At 31.1% G+C, this 18,479-nt stretch overlaps 1 protein-coding gene across 1 annotated transcript in view; it reads right to left on the bottom strand.

Annotated features, from left to right (window-relative positions):
• The window catches only part of LOC142324062 (HEAT repeat-containing protein 6), a 78,128-nt gene that overhangs the window by 33,291 nt on the left and 26,358 nt on the right, over positions 1-18,479 (bottom strand). Inside the window, exons 6-9 of the mRNA XM_075364674.1 lie at positions 14,386-14,555; positions 6,899-7,122; positions 5,156-5,355; positions 2,810-3,014 (exon numbers count right to left, since the gene is read on the bottom strand). Coding sequence (XP_075220789.1) covers positions 2,810-3,014; positions 5,156-5,355; positions 6,899-7,122; positions 14,386-14,555 — 799 coding nt within the window. The remainder of the gene's footprint in view (positions 1-2,809; positions 3,015-5,155; positions 5,356-6,898; positions 7,123-14,385; positions 14,556-18,479) is intronic.

The raw sequence follows: 18,479 nt of genomic DNA, 5'->3' as shown, positions 1-18,479 counted from the left end.
CTGCTTTGGAGACTGTCCACATTTCTTTCTCTTTCATGGAGTCCATTCCAACATCCTCCTAGGCCATCTATACTTCTCCATTCTCTGAACATGCCATTGTAGTCTTATTCCCTCCAATACATTAATCACTGTACCAGTTGCCCTGATTCTTCTTCTCATTTCCTCATTTCTCACACACTGCAATTTTGAAACTCCACAACTCTGGTGCAGCACATCCATTCTCCACAGCAAACAACCTTCCCTCATCTGTTTTTCTAGTTTCCCAAGCTTCTGAACCATATAATAAAATGCTCTTAACATTCTTGTACAACCTATATTTAATATAGGTTGTATATAGGTATATATATAATTTAATATAGGTATATATATATATATAGTGTTTCTAAAATGGTGGGCTGGCTACACTTTTTTTGATTCTACCTATAAAACTAAACAAAACGTACAAGGAAAATGGCAATTTCTCCTTCATTCTCCCCCTGTCCGCCATTTTGTTATTTTTATATAAAAATTTATATCTAAAGTTCAGATAGAGGAACCACATTAATATTTTGTAAGCTTCTTTGTAATAATGTTTTAAAATTAGCAAAAAATCAGGACTAAATACCTTTGCAAATTACAAAATGGCGGCCATTTTTATTTTTCAATCCATTATATCTCCATAAATATAAGTTTCATCAAAATGTAAGTTTTTGATAAAATATTAAGCCTTTTATTTTGAACAAAGTGACATTTTATTTTTTTAAATCGGTTAACAAATAGCCGAGTTATGGCAGAAAATTGATGTTGTAATTTTGTGTGTTTTCATGTCTTCCACTTTATGTTCAATTCTATTAAATATTAATTGTTTTTATTTATTGTTAATTCTTACATTGTAATTTAGTATCAAATTAAGTAATAATTTTCCCACAATAAGATTTAACGTTATATAATAATAAAACAACTGATATTAATTTTTCACTTTTGAATAATTTTACACAGCAAATATTACTGCTGACCATTGTAACAATGTAACAATGAAGCTTCTTTCAACTAGAAAGAATTTCTAGACTTGAAAAATTTCATGGAGACATTCTATTTCTTACAATCAAATTTCAGGTGAGGCTAAAGATGTAGACACAAGAAACAGTTATCGACTGGAAAAATAAAATAAAGAAATAATCACAGGTTACAAACAAAAAAAATATCAGTAATTGTGATGAAACCGGTTTATTTTTTCAAGTTTTAGTGAAAAAAACACTTTCAAAAATGAAAAGTGTATTGGAACAAACAATCCAAAGAAAGAGTGCTCTAGTGTGCGGTTTTGCAGATGGTATGTTGCTTAACCCATTGGTGATAGGTGAATCTTGGAGGCCTTGCTGTTTCAAAGATGTCATTCAGTTACCACTAAAATCGTACACTAATAAAAAGTTTTAGATGACATTTAACATAATGGAGAAATGGCTATATAATTTAAATTAAAAAATGGTTAGTGAAAATAGAAATATTCTAATGTATTTAGACAATGTGTCGTGTCAACCTCATGGAAATTATTCTAACATAAAACGTGTTCTTTCCTCCAAACAGAACTAGTGTAACTCTCCAATGGATCAGGGGGTTATTAAATAATAAAAATTCATTATCGGAAACACATTCTGCAGTCGCTAGTCACCAATATCACCAATATGGATTCATGTTCATCTGTTTAAGAATTGGCGCATAACTGTTCTGGATGTACTAAGGTGGCTTTCTTCATCATACAAACAAATTACAAATAACTGTGTTAATAATGCGTTTAAAGAAGCTGGTTTCTGCACGGAAACCGATGATTATGCTTCTGATACACGTATTATGCGCAGTACAACAATATTACATGATGTTGAATTTCTGTTGTATAGAAAGTGGTCAAACATAAGTTCATGCTGAAGACTACATGGGTATTGATAGTGATTTGGTAACCAAAGAAAGATTTCAGACTGTAGATGAAATTATTTTCTCTGCAATTAGCAAGCCTAACGAAAGTTCAGAAGAAGAAGAACACAGAAAACAAAATCAACAGTTTGGGTATGATCGCACAGCTGGAAGAATTTGTGATTCGTATAAATAGCGATAATTTGTGCCAGAATATTTTAACCGCTAGAAATATCATTGAAAACAAAGTTTCAAGAGTAAATTACTGATACGGAAAACTACTTGACTATTTTAGAAAATGATTTTATTTTAGAATTAGTGTTAGATCATGTTGTGTTTTAGGTTAAGTGAATTTTTTCTATTTACTTGTATTACTAAAGTGTGTACTTGAAGTGAAGTGTATAAATTATTGAAAACTAAAGTTCCAAGGGTTAAGTTATTGAAACAAAACTGTACTTTATTATTTCAGAAAATTATTTTATTTTATTTTTAGGCTAACAACATGTTTTCTAATTAAACATAACTTAAATGAAAAATGAATTACTTGTAAAACTAAAAAACACCCTCTTTTAATGTAACTGAACAATTTTTGAAAATCAGTGGTTAATGTTCTTAATCTGCAGTATAATTTCCAGATTATTCCAAATATTTATCCTTGTCTAACTTCATTTTACATTTCTATAATTCATAGCACAGGACCTCATGATAAATTAGCTTGAATTTTAATAACGCTACAAGACGGAAACCCTCTTCAAAATGGAATTCTTACTCAGTCCTGTCAGATTCCGTTTTGGGAAGGTTTTACTGTATAACGTCAAATTTTAGTTTCATCTACATAAAATAAATTCAGCGCATATTTTAAAATTAAAAAACAAAAAAAATTTTTTTACAAAATTTATGTATAAAAGTACAAAATATTTACCTTTTGTAGCTGCCATCGGTATAGCAATTTGTTCTAAAGCTCTACCAGCATGTAACTGTAGAACGTCTGATGAACTAACAAGAGAAAGCTGCAAGGATATAATAACTGAGCTTAATTGTAAATGCAAAAAGTTAAAATGATGACGTGCCATATGGTAAATAACTTGCCATACTTCAACACAAACCTGTACAGAGCTTGAACAGTCCTATATGAAACAAACCATATCAAGTTTTAACATATAATAACTTAATATACAGTTTGGGAAAATATTTCTTTGCAGTTAATGCAAAAAGTAAACAAAGGTTTTTTTTAACTTCAAATGAAGTTTATTAATACATATATGTACCATTTAATCTACATCCTTTTGCCATTTTTGAGGTAAAATTATAATCCCGCCTCAGCAGAACTTCTCTGTTTTCTTTTAATACTGTTGTATATGATCCACTTTTCATTGCCTAATAAAGAGCCATTTCAAAAATGGTTTGATTTCATTCTGTTTTAGCAACGATTCCCAGATAGAAATTTGATCTGTTAAATTTTTCATTGTTAAATAATATGGGACACAAATATTGAGTTTTTGTTTCTTTTTCTTTAAAACGTGTAAAACAGTTTTGTGGTGGATGAGGACTGCTAATGTGCTGGTCTTGCTCAATTTTTTCAATTATTTCAACTTTTTTAGTTATTGGGTGACCAGAATAAGGTGCTAATTGACATCAAAATATCCTGATTAAAAATGCATGAACCAGCTTTGTGCTACATACAGATACTGCATCATGTCCATAAACTAGACAAATTATTTTATATATAGTCTGCGATTTTTATTTATAGCAATAATGATTTATTCTCATTCTTCACTTTTTGTAATAAAATTTCTTTCTTTATTTTTACTCAATTTCAAGGTGCAATAACTTTTAAATAAATAAAACTAGTATACTTATACCCTTTCTAAAAATACTAACTGATATGAAACCTTACAAAAACATGCAATGCAAATGTTGCCAGATTTGATTAGTATTGGGAGAATAAGAAGAAACTTTTCCCTAACCCCAATATCTATTAATAATGCTTCTTTTTCTAAGCTGCATTAGTTTAGAACAGTACACTGGAGAATAAAAGAATTTCTACAACTGCCTGATTTGCAAGAATGATAAATTGAAAAATGCCATAATGATGAAAATCTAACAAATTTTTGTCAATAATTTGAGTATAGTATTTCGGTTATATACCCAAAGCAGTTATTTGCAGACAATCTAACATGAAATACAATTAATTCCTGAAAATGGGGTATCCACACACAAGAATAAAATTACCTCACACTAGGTTTACAGTGATAATTGAGATGTAAATGTTCTCTATAACCTTCTTCATTTAGCCAAATGTCCTCCTGAGCATTAGCATGCTAAAATGCTGGCAATATTCAGCCCTGCAACTGACACCAATCATCACTGTCTTCACCACATGTACTGTGAATAGCACCATTTTTTACAAATTCTTTACATGGATCAAAGTTATAAGAAAGATTAACATAATATAAATAATAAATTAATGCATAATGTCTTCAGCATAAGAGATATCCTAGCTGTTTGTAGTAGTGAGATTTTACTCCAGCATGTGCAATTGTGTAACGCACTAATGTACCAGATAATTCAATTTGTTAGTCCTCACCAGTATTTACATAATATTTTATCATCTTTATTATGTTTTTAAGTTTAGATTTAAGTTTAAATACAGCTACCATGTAATTAATTAGTAAATAACATGATTCAGTCAGCGCCAAATGGAAACATAAAAAATAAATCAGATCATACATCAAACATAAAATATTAAAACATATAATTTGTAGCACAACTTTTGAGACAGTCTATTTTGCCACATGTTTGTTTAAAATAGAAAACTCTTTAAAGTGAATCGAGTACACCTCTTCACATAATGAAAGTTACCTACACTGCCTCCTGTAATCTAATTAGTGTATAAGCTTGCAGGTTCTAAGTTTTTAATTTTCTTTCAATTGATATGCTAATAATATTATTTTCAGTAAAGTTGAATTACTTTTCTCTCTCAAAAACTAATCAAGCCATCAATCAGCACTAAAATTCAATCATAATGTTTCTATTTCTTGAAAATTATATAACTACTGAGTTAAAACAGCTGAAGTTACATACTTTCCAGACAGACCAAAATGATTCAGTTTGGTGGATTTACAATCCTAAGGATTGAACATGTTTAGAACATGAATCTATAGTTTAGAAAGTCAAAATCTAATGAAAATTTTTGAAAGTTTGTGTATTTGGCACTTTTAAACACGATCTACTCTGTTCTTTACAAATAAAAGCAAAATATACGTACGTTTAATATTTTTATAACCAGTTCAATCATCCATGATTGTTTGTTTTTAGATAAATTTATTTCAGTGCTTTTAGTATAGAGTAAATTTATATTACTTATAGGAGGAGCAGATGACATTATGTTAATAAATTCATCAGTTGCAGGATCCTGACATAACATAGCACCAAAGCAGGTCAAAATTGCTACAGTTGTATTCCTTTCTGAAACAAATAAAACCACAATTTATTTAAAATTAGTATTTTGAATAGGAGGTATTACAAGGTGCACCTTTATCAGAAAGCACAGATTATGAAAATAGAGATTCAAATAAAGAATCAGGCAGGATTAAAAATACAGTAGTATTTCAAGTGAAACATAAGTATTAAAGGGTTGAAAATAATATGCTCTGTACTCTTATAACAGCATTTATAAGTATTTATTCGCCAACAATGTATTCACCTGCTGCCTTACAAATATGATTGGAATAAACATCGGCTTCTTTTAAACTTTTGTTGCAGTTCAGATTATAAGATCAATTTCACATACACATGCACTCATAGATGTACATACATACTTAAACTCATTGAAATAAGAGGGTAGGAATTTGTTGAGAGATTTCTTTTATTTGTTTTTGAAGAAGGTTTAACCGCCTTACCTCCATACCGCTTTACCTCCATACCACTTTCCCTGCCACTAAAAATTAAATTTTTATGCATAAAAAATACTGCAGCAGATATTATTTAAAAATATAAGAAGTACAGAATATTCAAATGTAGATGAGAGAATACAGAATGTCTTTCTGCAGTTAATAAGCAAACACTGCAATATTTCTTATGTTTACTGATCTCTATGCATAATAATGTATGCACAAGGTCTAAACTCTGGATATCTACTTCCTTACCTTGTACAGCTCTTATTTGCTACTTCAAAAATTTAGAAGCGGTAATCCAGATTTGATTGAGAATATTATACTTAAAATTACTGATATGTTTATAGTGTTGTGCCACTACTACTATTTTGATTTAATGGCCAGCAATTATACAACTTAAAGTATAGCTAAATCTTGTCTCTGGATGCAATTTTAATGGTCCTAGTGTTTTTTCCATGTGGTGATTAAAGTTTTTATTAGTGTTTCATCATAATAAACATCTAATATATTTACTAAAATAAATAATCCAAATTTACTAATTAACTATTAATTCATCATTAAGATTATTCAAGTTAATTTTAATAATGTACCACCACCACATGTAAATGATGTAACATATGTCTGATAACCTGTGGTAATTTTCAAAACAGAGTCATTCAACTAAATTCTAGTTACAGATAAAATGAAATCAACGTAACAGACTGCCTATAGATAGGTAAGAGTCAGCAGGGTGTGATTTATACAGCTACCTCCGTCTCAATTTCCTGTCTGTATTAATTTCAAGGAAAACCAAAATAGAGAAGAATGACATGTGTGGATAAACTTAATGCTCAATCACACCTTATTGCCATTTTTCAACTGCAAATATAATGATGAGAGACACAGAATGTGAATATGAAATAATAAACACAGTTTAATTTTTTATTAAATGATTTATAATTTAACGTTAGTTATTAAATAACATATTAAATTATTAAGTAAATAATGTAATTGTATATTTCCAATTAATTGGCGTAATGAAGACTGTATAGGAAGATATCACTGGGCTATAACAGAATCATTAAAAAAGAGGCATTACAATTTATGGATGACCAGTAACATACAATAAAACATACCTTTCAGATGTAAGAATGAACAAATAATGTTCAAAAGACGAGTTAATAAACCGCTATGTAAACGATGATATGGCGTTGATTTGATTAAAGCAGCTGCACAGTGAAGCAGACTAGTGGATATTAGTGATGGATTAGATAATTTCAATGCTTCTATTGTACAGTCATGTAATGATTTTAGTAAATCCGCTAATACTCCAGAGAACGGTGTATATGATGAAACTTCACTAGAAAAAATGAAAAAAAATGTATATATTTATTACCATTAAACCAATGAATAATTTTTACATATTTTTAAAATTTCAAAAGATTACGTTTATCAGATATCTCTATGAATTAGAGTTAGATATATATATATTTTTTTTTAAATAAGAAGCGTATAGCTCAAGATAAAAAAACTTTTAAATAAATAAATACCTATTCAGGTCGTAAGATAATTACACAAAATACAGATATAATCAAGAATGGAAGTTTGCTATTCCAAAGATAATAGAAAGGAACTGATACAGCATTTCATTGATAGTGTTATGATAGTGTCTCAGCATTTTAAGGTGATAAATGGTTATAATCCACATTGAACACAAGATAATTTTTTAATAAAATAATGATGATGTAAGTATGTGAAGATAATAATAAGAGGACTGGCTTTTTTTTCAACCCCTGATTGTGCATCTAAGTAAACAAGAGATAGGTGGGAGTCAGGTCTGCGTATCATGCAATTGCACCTGCCTCCCACCACTTCTGCCATTGTCAGCTCCATTGCGTCAGCTACGAGCAACTGAACATGGCCACTACGATTGATGCTCCCATCAAGAGTTGCAAAGTATGATGTGTTTTCTGCAAGCACAAGGATGTAGCACTGCTGAAATTCATTGCAGAATGAGCCTAGTGTATGGTGAAAACTTTAGTGGTGTAGGAAATTTAAAGAAGGGCAAGTAGACGTCCATGACGAAGATGGGCAAGGACGAAAGTCTTGCTACTATACGGCTGGTTGAGCATGTCGGATTTTTTACACAACAAATGGAGGTTTACAATAAGTGAACTTTCTGCAGTAATTCCAGAAATTTCAAGGTGGTCTCTGTACACAATTGTAACTAAAGACCTAGGTTACTAGAAACTGTGTGTATGTTGGGTCCCAAAAATGTTGATTGACGATCACAAAATGCAACTGAATGGCTGAATGGTGTCAGCCTTAATGTTTCTGATGCATTACGATAATTAAGGGGAAGAGTTTTTTAAAGACTATCATTGGTAGTGATGAGACTTGGATCCAGTATGACAATCCAGAAACTAAAAACAGTTTAAGTCGTGCATGCACACTCTTCTTCTCTAAACAAACCAAAAATGTTCAAACAGACACTGAGCAACAGAAAAGAATGGCTACAGCTTTTTGGGACCATAAAGGTGTCTTGTTGGTGGACTTTATGAAGCAGAGGACAACAATAACAAAGGAAGTTTGTTGTTAATCTTTACGTTGCTTCTGCAGAGTGATCCAGAACAAATCAAGAGGCATGCTTTTGTCCGGTGTGGTTTTGATCCATGACTGCACTGTGCCAACGTGATACAAGACCTTCTCAAGCAATTCAAGTGGGTAGTTTTTGATCATCCACTGTAGTCCAGACCTAGCACCTAGCGATTTTCACCTTTTTCGAGAATTGAAGGCGTGGTTGAGTGGATAATACTTCACCACCAATGAAAAACTTCAGGAGGCTGTCAAGACATTCCGTACCTCACTGGTAGCAAACATCTTTGAAGAGAGCATTGGAAAGCTGGTGTCGCGATACAACAAATACCTTGTTTTGGCAATTATGCAGAAAAATAAGTTGAGATACTACTCAACTTTTAGTAATAATATCATTTTGTTATGGTCAATGTGTCTTTTTTTAAAGTTCATCAGAAGTTGAAAAAAACAGGCCTCATAAACAAAAGCAGTACATAAAATAACTAAATATTGAAGATAATGAAAAAGGCAGAACACAAAGTATACATGGTTTTTACTGTTTTTTGTTCCAAATTACATGATTTATATGATGAATATAAAATTTACTATACTCCAGTTGGACACCGATCATACAAACTCTAATTTTCTTGATGTCCAACTACTTAACTGTTTACATTTGCAGTAGGCAATTTAAAAAAATTAACACATTATTTAAAAAATATTCAAATAAAGCCTCAACAGGAAATGAATTGTTATCAATCTTTGTTTTTACTGGGTTTTTGATTAACTTTTTGCAATTCATATAGCACAAAATACATAAATTTAGCCAATGTTAAACTACTCATAGTTATAAAATTAACTTCTAAAGGATCAATGGAAACACATTGATTGATCAAGCAAGAACTATCATAATGATAATTGTTTTTATTCTGCTGTGCATGTACAGTAGGTCAAAATAAATGACAACAATAATGTGTTCTTTGTCTAATCTAAGTTTCATAACTTTACACAGAACAGACTTTTTTGTAACATTACTGTATTATTTTTTATGATATTGTACATATGTTCTGACAATCTTTTAATTTTACTGAAATAAATTAATTTTTTTTTTTTTTATATTTTCATCTTTTTATTAAGAGTTATATCTATTAAATATTAGAATGATAGTCCACTACATGCGATCAACCTTTTAAATTTTCTGGGTTTCTGATTATCCAGTTTTGACTTTGCAAAAGTCAAACCTGGTGCTCCAATTACTCTAACAATATTAAAAATTTAAATAAACCTTAAATTTTCATAATAAATTAGATATTTTATAAATTTATGTTTGTAAAAATGTAACTTTTAAATATTATTTATTACTAAAATTTAAAAATAACTATAATAACAGTGATATGTTTTTAATTCTGTTTTGTGTTGATGCATTTGATAATTTAAAGTTAACAGTTTTAAATGCATTCATATGTTCAGTAAAACTGGTTTAAAAAGAGTTTGTTTTTCCAGTGAAGTATGATCAATCTGATCACAGGTGATTCTACAGATAATACCATAAACAAAATTATTTACTCAATTTGTTTTGTTAATTTTGTTCATATAAATATTAAATATTTTTTTTTACGGTTTATTAGATTTAGAGGTTAGGTTATAAAGGGCTGGAGGAAAAGTTTTTTCATATTACAATGCTAAAGTAAAAGGTTTTATTACATTTCAAATGATGTTTATTAAACCAAACATGTATGATTTGGTTGACCACTTTGCCATTTTTGAGGTAAAGTCTTCATACAGTCACTGTAGAACTTCTGTATTTTCTGGACAAAATACTGTACTAAATGACGGATGTACTTCAAATGAGGTCTCTTTTGAAGCCAACTCTATACCACTAAGAGAGTTCTGTAGAGACTGAAACAAATGGTAGTTTGACAGTGCAAAGTCAGCAGTATACAGTGGATGCATCCAAACTTCCCATTCAAGCTCTCTCAATTTTCAACAGTTACCAAAGATGTGTGGAGTGCGGTGTTGTCAGATGGAAGATGACACCTCCTCTCCTATTGATCAATTCTAGCCACTTTATGTTGATCACTTGGCGTAATGATACCAGTTGTTGACAGTAGAGGCTGAATCAATTGTTTGATCGAGCGGCAGCTGCTCATAATGATTAATTTCTTTCCAATTTCAACAAACACAAAGCTCTGTTAGGATGGCTTCAGAAGAGTATCTTTTCACTATGTTATGAGTGGCTGCAAACAGAAACTCAGTAATTTGTGTTAAACACAGATGATGTACAGGTGAAGGCAACAGAATACAACCGCTCTATGTTTTTCCAAGTTTTAACATTATCTATATTATATGTATTTTTCTATTAATCTTCTACAGTAAAATCATTTTCCATTAAAAAATGAAAGCATCTAAGAAATGGTATCCAAGGAAAGCAATATGAAAGGTTCATCATAGCAATCAGCTGCTAGAAAGACACATTCATCAAATGGAACGAAAATAATAATGGAAGGTTAGGACCCTTATGCATGGAGGTAAGTTAAAAATTATAAGATCTGAGATGAAAATAAACAGAATAGATAAAACTGAAGTAAGTGAGTGAGGAGAGAAGGTAAATATCAGGTTAACAACGATGGTGTTACAATAATTAGCAAACAGAACAGGGGAAATGGCTCAGGAATGATTCTGAACAAAGAAAGGATATTCTACACAAAGAAACAAGAAGGTTGTTGATCACTGTAAGAATGAATCCAAATAATTTTCTTTTATACTTGATTCACTTTAAGAGCTATCCTGTTGTAAACAACTGCTATTGTAATACTGTCTTGAAAGTTGTGTATAAATAAGTAAATTACACATTAATTACATGACAACTACATTTAAAGATATATCACTACCGAAAAAACCATGATAGATGTTTTAGTATTATAAATACTAGTGAGAATTAACAAACTGAGTCACCTGGTACAATACTATACTAGCACAATCGCACACACTGCATTAAAATCAAGCAGCCCAAAAACATAGTTAGAGGTAGCAAAATGTGGGCTGTAGAAAGGATGTTCCAGTACTTCAAAATTCAACTTGATAGTTTGAACAGTATAGCGACAGACCATGTGTCAAGTGAGCTGCTTGGTATCCTACGCGCATAGATTTACAGAAGCTGAGGACATCATGGATGATTTGATGGGAAGAACCATGACAGATATTCAAAGAAGATCCTCCCTCATTGATGGTAACTTGCCTATTCACAGATCCATCTCTCGAGTTTGCTGAATCTTGTTGTCTGTGGTGGAGGTTAATGGACATCCTGGTCCCTCTTCATGCGACATCATCCGGCCACTTTTAAACTTCTCAATCCAGAAAAAAACACTTAAATTATAAAGCACTTTCCAAAGTTGTAATAAAAGTCTACAATTAATTTCAACTGCTTTCATGCCATCTGACCAGAGAAATTGGATCGCTGCTCGTTGTTCCTGCTTGGTTCAAACTGCTAGTACAGCGGACATATATATACTGTAATAGCCGAAAGGAAAATGTGATCGGGAACAAATTTTGAATACATGACCACAACCATACCAACTCTAGGCAAGCACATGCATAAGGCAGTATGACAACCTTAAAGGAGTGTTATGGTGAAAGTGTAGATAATTTTTGACTCTCCCTTGTAAATAACAATCATTTATTTCTGTTGCAACAGTAAAAGTAATGTTAAAGAGAGCCAAAAAAAGAAAAAAAGAGAAGAAAATAAATAAGGAACCTGGAAAAAATAACAGTTTGGAAAAGGCATAGAAGGTGAGAAGTTAACTCAAGTATTGAAAGAAAGAATTACAAAAGGCAACAACACAATGAATTTTAGGTGAATATAAAAGATGCTATAAAGTATAAAGACAGCAACAAATTAAACAACTGATTTCATTAAGAAAAGAATAGAAAGCCCATTTACAAAAAATATACAAAAAAACAAAAATAAACATAAGAGGATCTACAGAAAATTGAAAAGTAAATCATGATGATTAAAGGTAGAGGAAGAAAAAGGATGAAGACTTGCAGGAAAATGTTCACACATAGAAAACAATGTTTAGAAAGAAAAGAGTTGCACACACTAATGCACAAAAAAAGTAAAAACAGTAACATGGGATAAATAAAGGAAGAGTACAAGGACTAAAGATATTGCCACTAGAAATGGCAAAAAGTTACACAAAGAGGAAATGATATTTAAAAGATGGAAGGTAGATATGGAGGAAGTAACCATTCCAAGAAAAAAACAAATGATATCCCTGTAGATAGTCAGGATGAAGTAAAAGCAATGATCCTAAAATTGGAAGTTTTACAAGCAATAAAAGATATGATGAATGGAAAAGCTTTGGGGATAAGTGTATACTGAAAGAAGTTAAGGGTCATGGAGAAAAATATGGAAAATGATGAAACTGTGTACTTGTGTAATGCAGTCTACAGTAGTGGCATGTGGAAAGAAGATTTTTCTTTATAAAGAAAAAATCATGATTTCAATCCCAAAAATGTATGATACAGTAAAGTGTTGAGATCACAAATCAGTTAGTTTAATATTGCATTCAGCAAAGATCTGTTTGAGAATACTGAAAAAGACAAAACAGAAAAATGGTGAATAAGGTTAGAGAGAAATGTAAATTCAATAATATAAGATGCAAAAGGGATACAATTATGCTAAGAATTATTGATGAAAGGTGTATAGAAAGACAAAGATGTGAGTTTAAACATATGGAAAAAGATAATAGGAATATGTTTTATACATCTGTGAAAAAACAGGATAAACCAATAAACAACAGTACAACAAGGGTGCAGCCTATTATCTTCTTTATTTAAGACAAGTGTGTTTAAAAAGTATTTAATAATTTTTTTAAAAAAGTATTTGAATGAAAGTGACAAAACTTTGTAGTATTCAGTCTATGTTGGATCTGGTCTAAAAAAAATGTTTTGAAGTAGACTATGTCATTTTCTTGACTTAATTTAAAAAATCACCGGATGTGTGATATAAATATTTATTCCAACATAAAATATTTAACTTAGTCTAAAATTACTTAAATTTACCAACATTCACTAAAGGCAATTGTGTATATGTATTGTGTGAGCCAAATTTGTAGTCTTTATATGATTTAAATGTAAGATAAAAATGATCCATCATATGTATGTAACACCACACTCTTGGCCCACTCATTTGGAGGACAAAATACAATTAGTTTGTTCAAACCAAGGCAGCATGGCCCAATGCTAATCCTGAGCACACAATATCAAGGTAAGTGTACTAAATCATATATACCACCTGCCTAAACTCATAGCTTTTTTAATATGAAATGAAACAAATTATTACAAACCTAATCAAATATTAAAAGAATTTAAATAATTCAGAGTTACACACAAACAGAAATGTCATACAACAACTTAATATAACTGAAATAATTTGTAGTTATGTGAACAAAGGAAACAAGAAATAGTAAAATTATAGTTCATTTAACCTACTAAGGAACAATACATAGATGTAACATAGATTGAATATGTCCAAATATTATTACATGTCAGTTACATAAGCAAAGTGGAAATTCAAGAGATGCATACAGTCCGCATATGTTTTTTTTCATAACTACATAAAATGCATCAGCTGCTATCCAGTAACCATTGTGCATGTAAGTATGAGAGGTGCTTGTTAAAATTTTATTTCGTGTATAATAACAATGTTACTCATCAAGTTCTGCCAAACGTTTAGTGATAATCAAAACAAAATATTTCATAATATTAAGGTTTCAAGAAGAAAGCTATGGGGGTTACACAAATTAAAGAGTATAACCATTTTACACAACAATTCAGAGCGACTTGAATGATTCAAGTAATTTGATGGTACAAGTTACTTGCACCATCAACAAGCTGAAATCCAAATTTAATAAAACAACGCAAAGCAGAATTTGTTATCAGTGAACAGTTCTGTTAGTATAAACAGATATTTTACTTTGTTAAAACCTGCTAATAAAGATTATTAAGGATTATACAATACATCATGATAATGTATTTACATACTGACCTGATCTGAGCATTTGCAAAGAAGATTTTACTAGCAGATATAAGTGCTGTAGTAGTAGCAATAGCAGTACCTCTAACTCTAATAGCAGGTTCATGAATAATACTAAATGGTAATCCACTGCTGCCTAACAAACTGCTATAATAGCCAAAGAGTTCCTTACACCCACATAACTAAATATGAAAAAAATGACTGATTAAACACTTAAAATTACCTACTGTATACATTAAAAAAATAAATAAATAAAAATAAAAATTTAAGGTAAATTACATTTTAGTTACAATTTATAAATACTGTTTATATTTAAGTTATAATTTCTGTTTACATTGGGCATTTACAGATTGTTATTAATAAGGCATAAACAAAAATAACTTATTTTATAAATTTACAGGTTAATAATTAAAACTACATTTATTATTTTATTTTACAACATACAGGATTTTTCTACTGCCTTTCTTTTTGGTACAAACTCTGAACTTTCTCAAAAAAAATTTCCAATGATTCAATTTTAAACTTATTTAAACAACTTATTCAAATTTATTTTCATATATATTAATTATAATGAGTGAATATACATATGGAAAGTAACTCTCATAAATAAATTTTAGCACAATATTTATAATTATCACTATGCATTTTCATTTTTAAAATGCAATATTTAAGGTCTGTTCAAAAATTATCCAACCACTTCTTTTATCAATAAGTTTTTAAGTACAAGTGGTAAAACCTGGTAAAGTACAGGACTAGTACCTAGTGCATGTGATATTTTTTGGTAACATAATACAGAACATTAACTACTGTCCAGCAACCTCATTGTGAGTACAAATATTTGTCCCATTTTTCTTTTATTTTTAATGATGGAATGCATTGATCATTATTTCTGCATCATGTTCTACCAAATCTTGGGGGTAACCAAAGTGATACAGTTTGTAAGATTAAGAACAAAGTTATAGGGGTTTCACAATTTAAAGTATGGTTTCATTGCTTTCAAAATGGCTGGACTTCAGTCGAGTGACCAGTGCACTGATATACACATACCTCAACAATGATGTTGCATTCAGCAAGCTCAAGTGCATTAAGCATGAATCCCAACTTCCTTGAGATTGCTGTTTTGACAATTGAAACAGAGAATATTAAAAAAAAAAAAACACTTCCGTTTGAACTGGAAAAAAGATTATACTTAGAAATGGGGTGGTTGCTGGAAAGTGAAGAGGTAAAGTATTACGTAAGTACAAGTACCTTGATACAATCCAATTAATTATCTTGGTATATGGGTACAATACAGAAACCAAAGTTTACTGCAACAATGATTATCATCCTAAAGGCTGAATAAAGCAATAAAAATGAAGTAAAATGAAAGTGATGCGTACTGTGTTTTTTATTTTTTACTATCACAGAGTTGAGTATCAAGAATATGTAACAGGTGGACAAACTGTTAATAAACAATAGTATAGTTTAATAATATAGTATCTGCATTATCTATATGATGCAGCTTAGTTCAAAAGACTAGAACCAAGGAGGCCACAAAAGTGGCAATTGCATCATGAATATTCACACAATCACTGTCACATCAAATCCAACATTTCTTGGTCAAGCATGAATCTTACAGGTTTTCTGGGTACTTATTAGACATAGCTTTTTGTGATTCTGATTGCTCCCCAAGCTGAAGAAGCAACTTAAAAGGACCTTAATTTGAAAGCAGAGAAAACATAATAACGAACATAAAAGGACATCTGAAAGCCATTCTAAAAAAGATTATGAAAAATATTTCCAGTAATAGAAGAGCTAACAAAATGCAAATGATGAGTCACATGAAAACTACTTATAGGAAGTAGGACCAGAAAATACTAGGGTAAGCTTTGTTTTTCTTGGCCTAGAGTCTGATACTTGAACAGATCTTTTTAAACATTAATAATAAAAATCAAAATGTTAAAAATAAGTACATAATGACAATATAATCAAATATTATTTTAATGTAACTAATCTAATAATATGAAATATTATTGGGTCAAAAGTTGAGAATAGTCTTGTTTTCAGTTTCAGGTTATTTTGTTTTTTTTTATTTTTTATTTTCTTTTTAGTGTTTAAAATGCTGACACCCTGAGCTATATTGGTCCAAATCTGTAATGTAAAGTAAGGACTGATGTACTACAGCTTTATTTATTAACTACTACTCAATTTGTTTTCTTTTGTCTCTGTCAAGAACTTTGTTTTCAGAATGAATTTTTTTTTTAATATGACAACTCAACAAAAAAAAAGTCATAATTGTAAACACACTAGGTATCTCAGTCACTAAAATAAAATTAAATATTCTATTGCTACTATAATCTATAATATTTATCTATGTAATACCAGGTTACAGAAAAACAGCACAGTGACATGATCTCAACAGTACTCTTCAGAAACACCAAGATATCTGTTCGCAGTCTGATGTGTATGTGTAAAGGTGCCAGTAAATGAGTAGTCTTGAATAGTCTCAGGCCAACCACATCTGAGATGTGTGGTTAATTGAAACCCAACCACCAAAGAACACTGGTATCCACAGTCTAGCATTCAAATCCAAATAAAAGCAATTGCCTTTACAAGGACTCAAACCTTAGAATTATCAACTTCAAAAATCAGCTGATTTTGTGATGATGAGTTTAACCACTAGACTAACCTGGCAGGTTAGTATACGAGGTGCGACAATAAAGTAATGAGACTGATGTGAAAAAAAAATGTTGCTTACCGTTTTAGTCATGTTTAGTGTTGTCTCCTTCAAAGTAGTTCCCCTCTGAGTGCACACACTTATTCCAGCGCTTCTGCCATTGATGGTAACATTTCTCGAACTCATCTTCTGTAATATCCTCCAAGACCCTCATCACAGCTTTTTGGACATCTTGTGTTGTTTGAAAATGGTGTCCCTTGACCGCCATTTTGACTCTTGGAAATAGTAAAAAGTCGCATGGAGCGATATCTGGTGAATAAGGTGGCTGTGGTAGTACTGAAATTTGTTTTGAGGTTAAAAATTGGTGTACTGACAGAGCAGTATGGGATGGCACATTATCGTGATGCAGAATCCAATTATCAGCAATGTTGGCACGGTCACGAAGAACTCGTTTACGAAGTCTTTCTAAAATTTCTTTGTAGAAATATCGGTTAACTGTTTATCCAGGAGGCACCCACTCTTTATGAACAATTCCCTTGAAATCGAAGAAGCACACAAGCATGCATTTCACTTTTGACTTTGACATGTGAGCTTTTTTTGGTCTAGGTGATCCCTTTGAGCACCATTGCGAACTTTGGCGTTTTGTCTCTGGATCGTATTGAAAAACCCAACCTTCATCAACAGTGATAACACGGCTCAACAAATCTGGATTGATTTCAGTTTGCTCTAACAGATCGGCTGCCACATTTTTCAGTGTTTCTCACTGTTGTTGTGCGAGATTTTTGGGGACCATTTTTACACAAATCTTTCTCATACAAAGATCTTCAGTTAATATTAGACGAACCGTTTCTCGATCGATGTTGAGTTCTTCTGCAATCATTTTAATGGATAATCTTCGGTCAGATCGTACGATTTCACGCACCCTGGTCAAGTTGACATCTGTCCGTGAGGTTGATGATCAACCACTGCGGTCTTCATCTTCAACATTTGTTCTGCCTTCACTAAAAATTTTATGCCCTGAAAAACTTTAGCTCTTGACATAACCTCCTCTCCAAAAGCCTTCTGAAGCTTACCATAAGTTGTCGCGTTTTCACCCGATTTAACACAAAAAGAAATGGCATACCGTTGCGCAATATTTTGCGGTTTCATTTCTGTGATGAGAGACACAAACACGTGTTCACTTATTACAGCACAACTCATGACTGAGCAGTTGCATCAATGTGCTGCTTGGACTAAAAGTAGCTTATAAACCAAGGTCAAAGATGGTGTGCCTACGCAAGCTGCAGGGTTGCCACATCTTGCAAAGAAAAATCAGTCTCATTACTTTATTGTCGCACCTCATATATTGACAGATGAAGAACTATTATTTTGGTACCAAAAATATAATTCTAAAACATAATTAAGAAATTAAATTTTAATATTTCTCTAAGACAAGTTTAAATCTTATTGT

The sequence above is a fragment of the Lycorma delicatula genome, chromosome 4, assembly GCF_047948215.1.
Source record: "Lycorma delicatula isolate Av1 chromosome 4, ASM4794821v1, whole genome shotgun sequence".
Taxonomy (NCBI): domain Eukaryota; kingdom Metazoa; phylum Arthropoda; class Insecta; order Hemiptera; family Fulgoridae; genus Lycorma; species Lycorma delicatula.
Note: the sequence above shows the minus strand (reverse complement) of the source record. Positions and strands in the feature narration are given on the sequence as shown.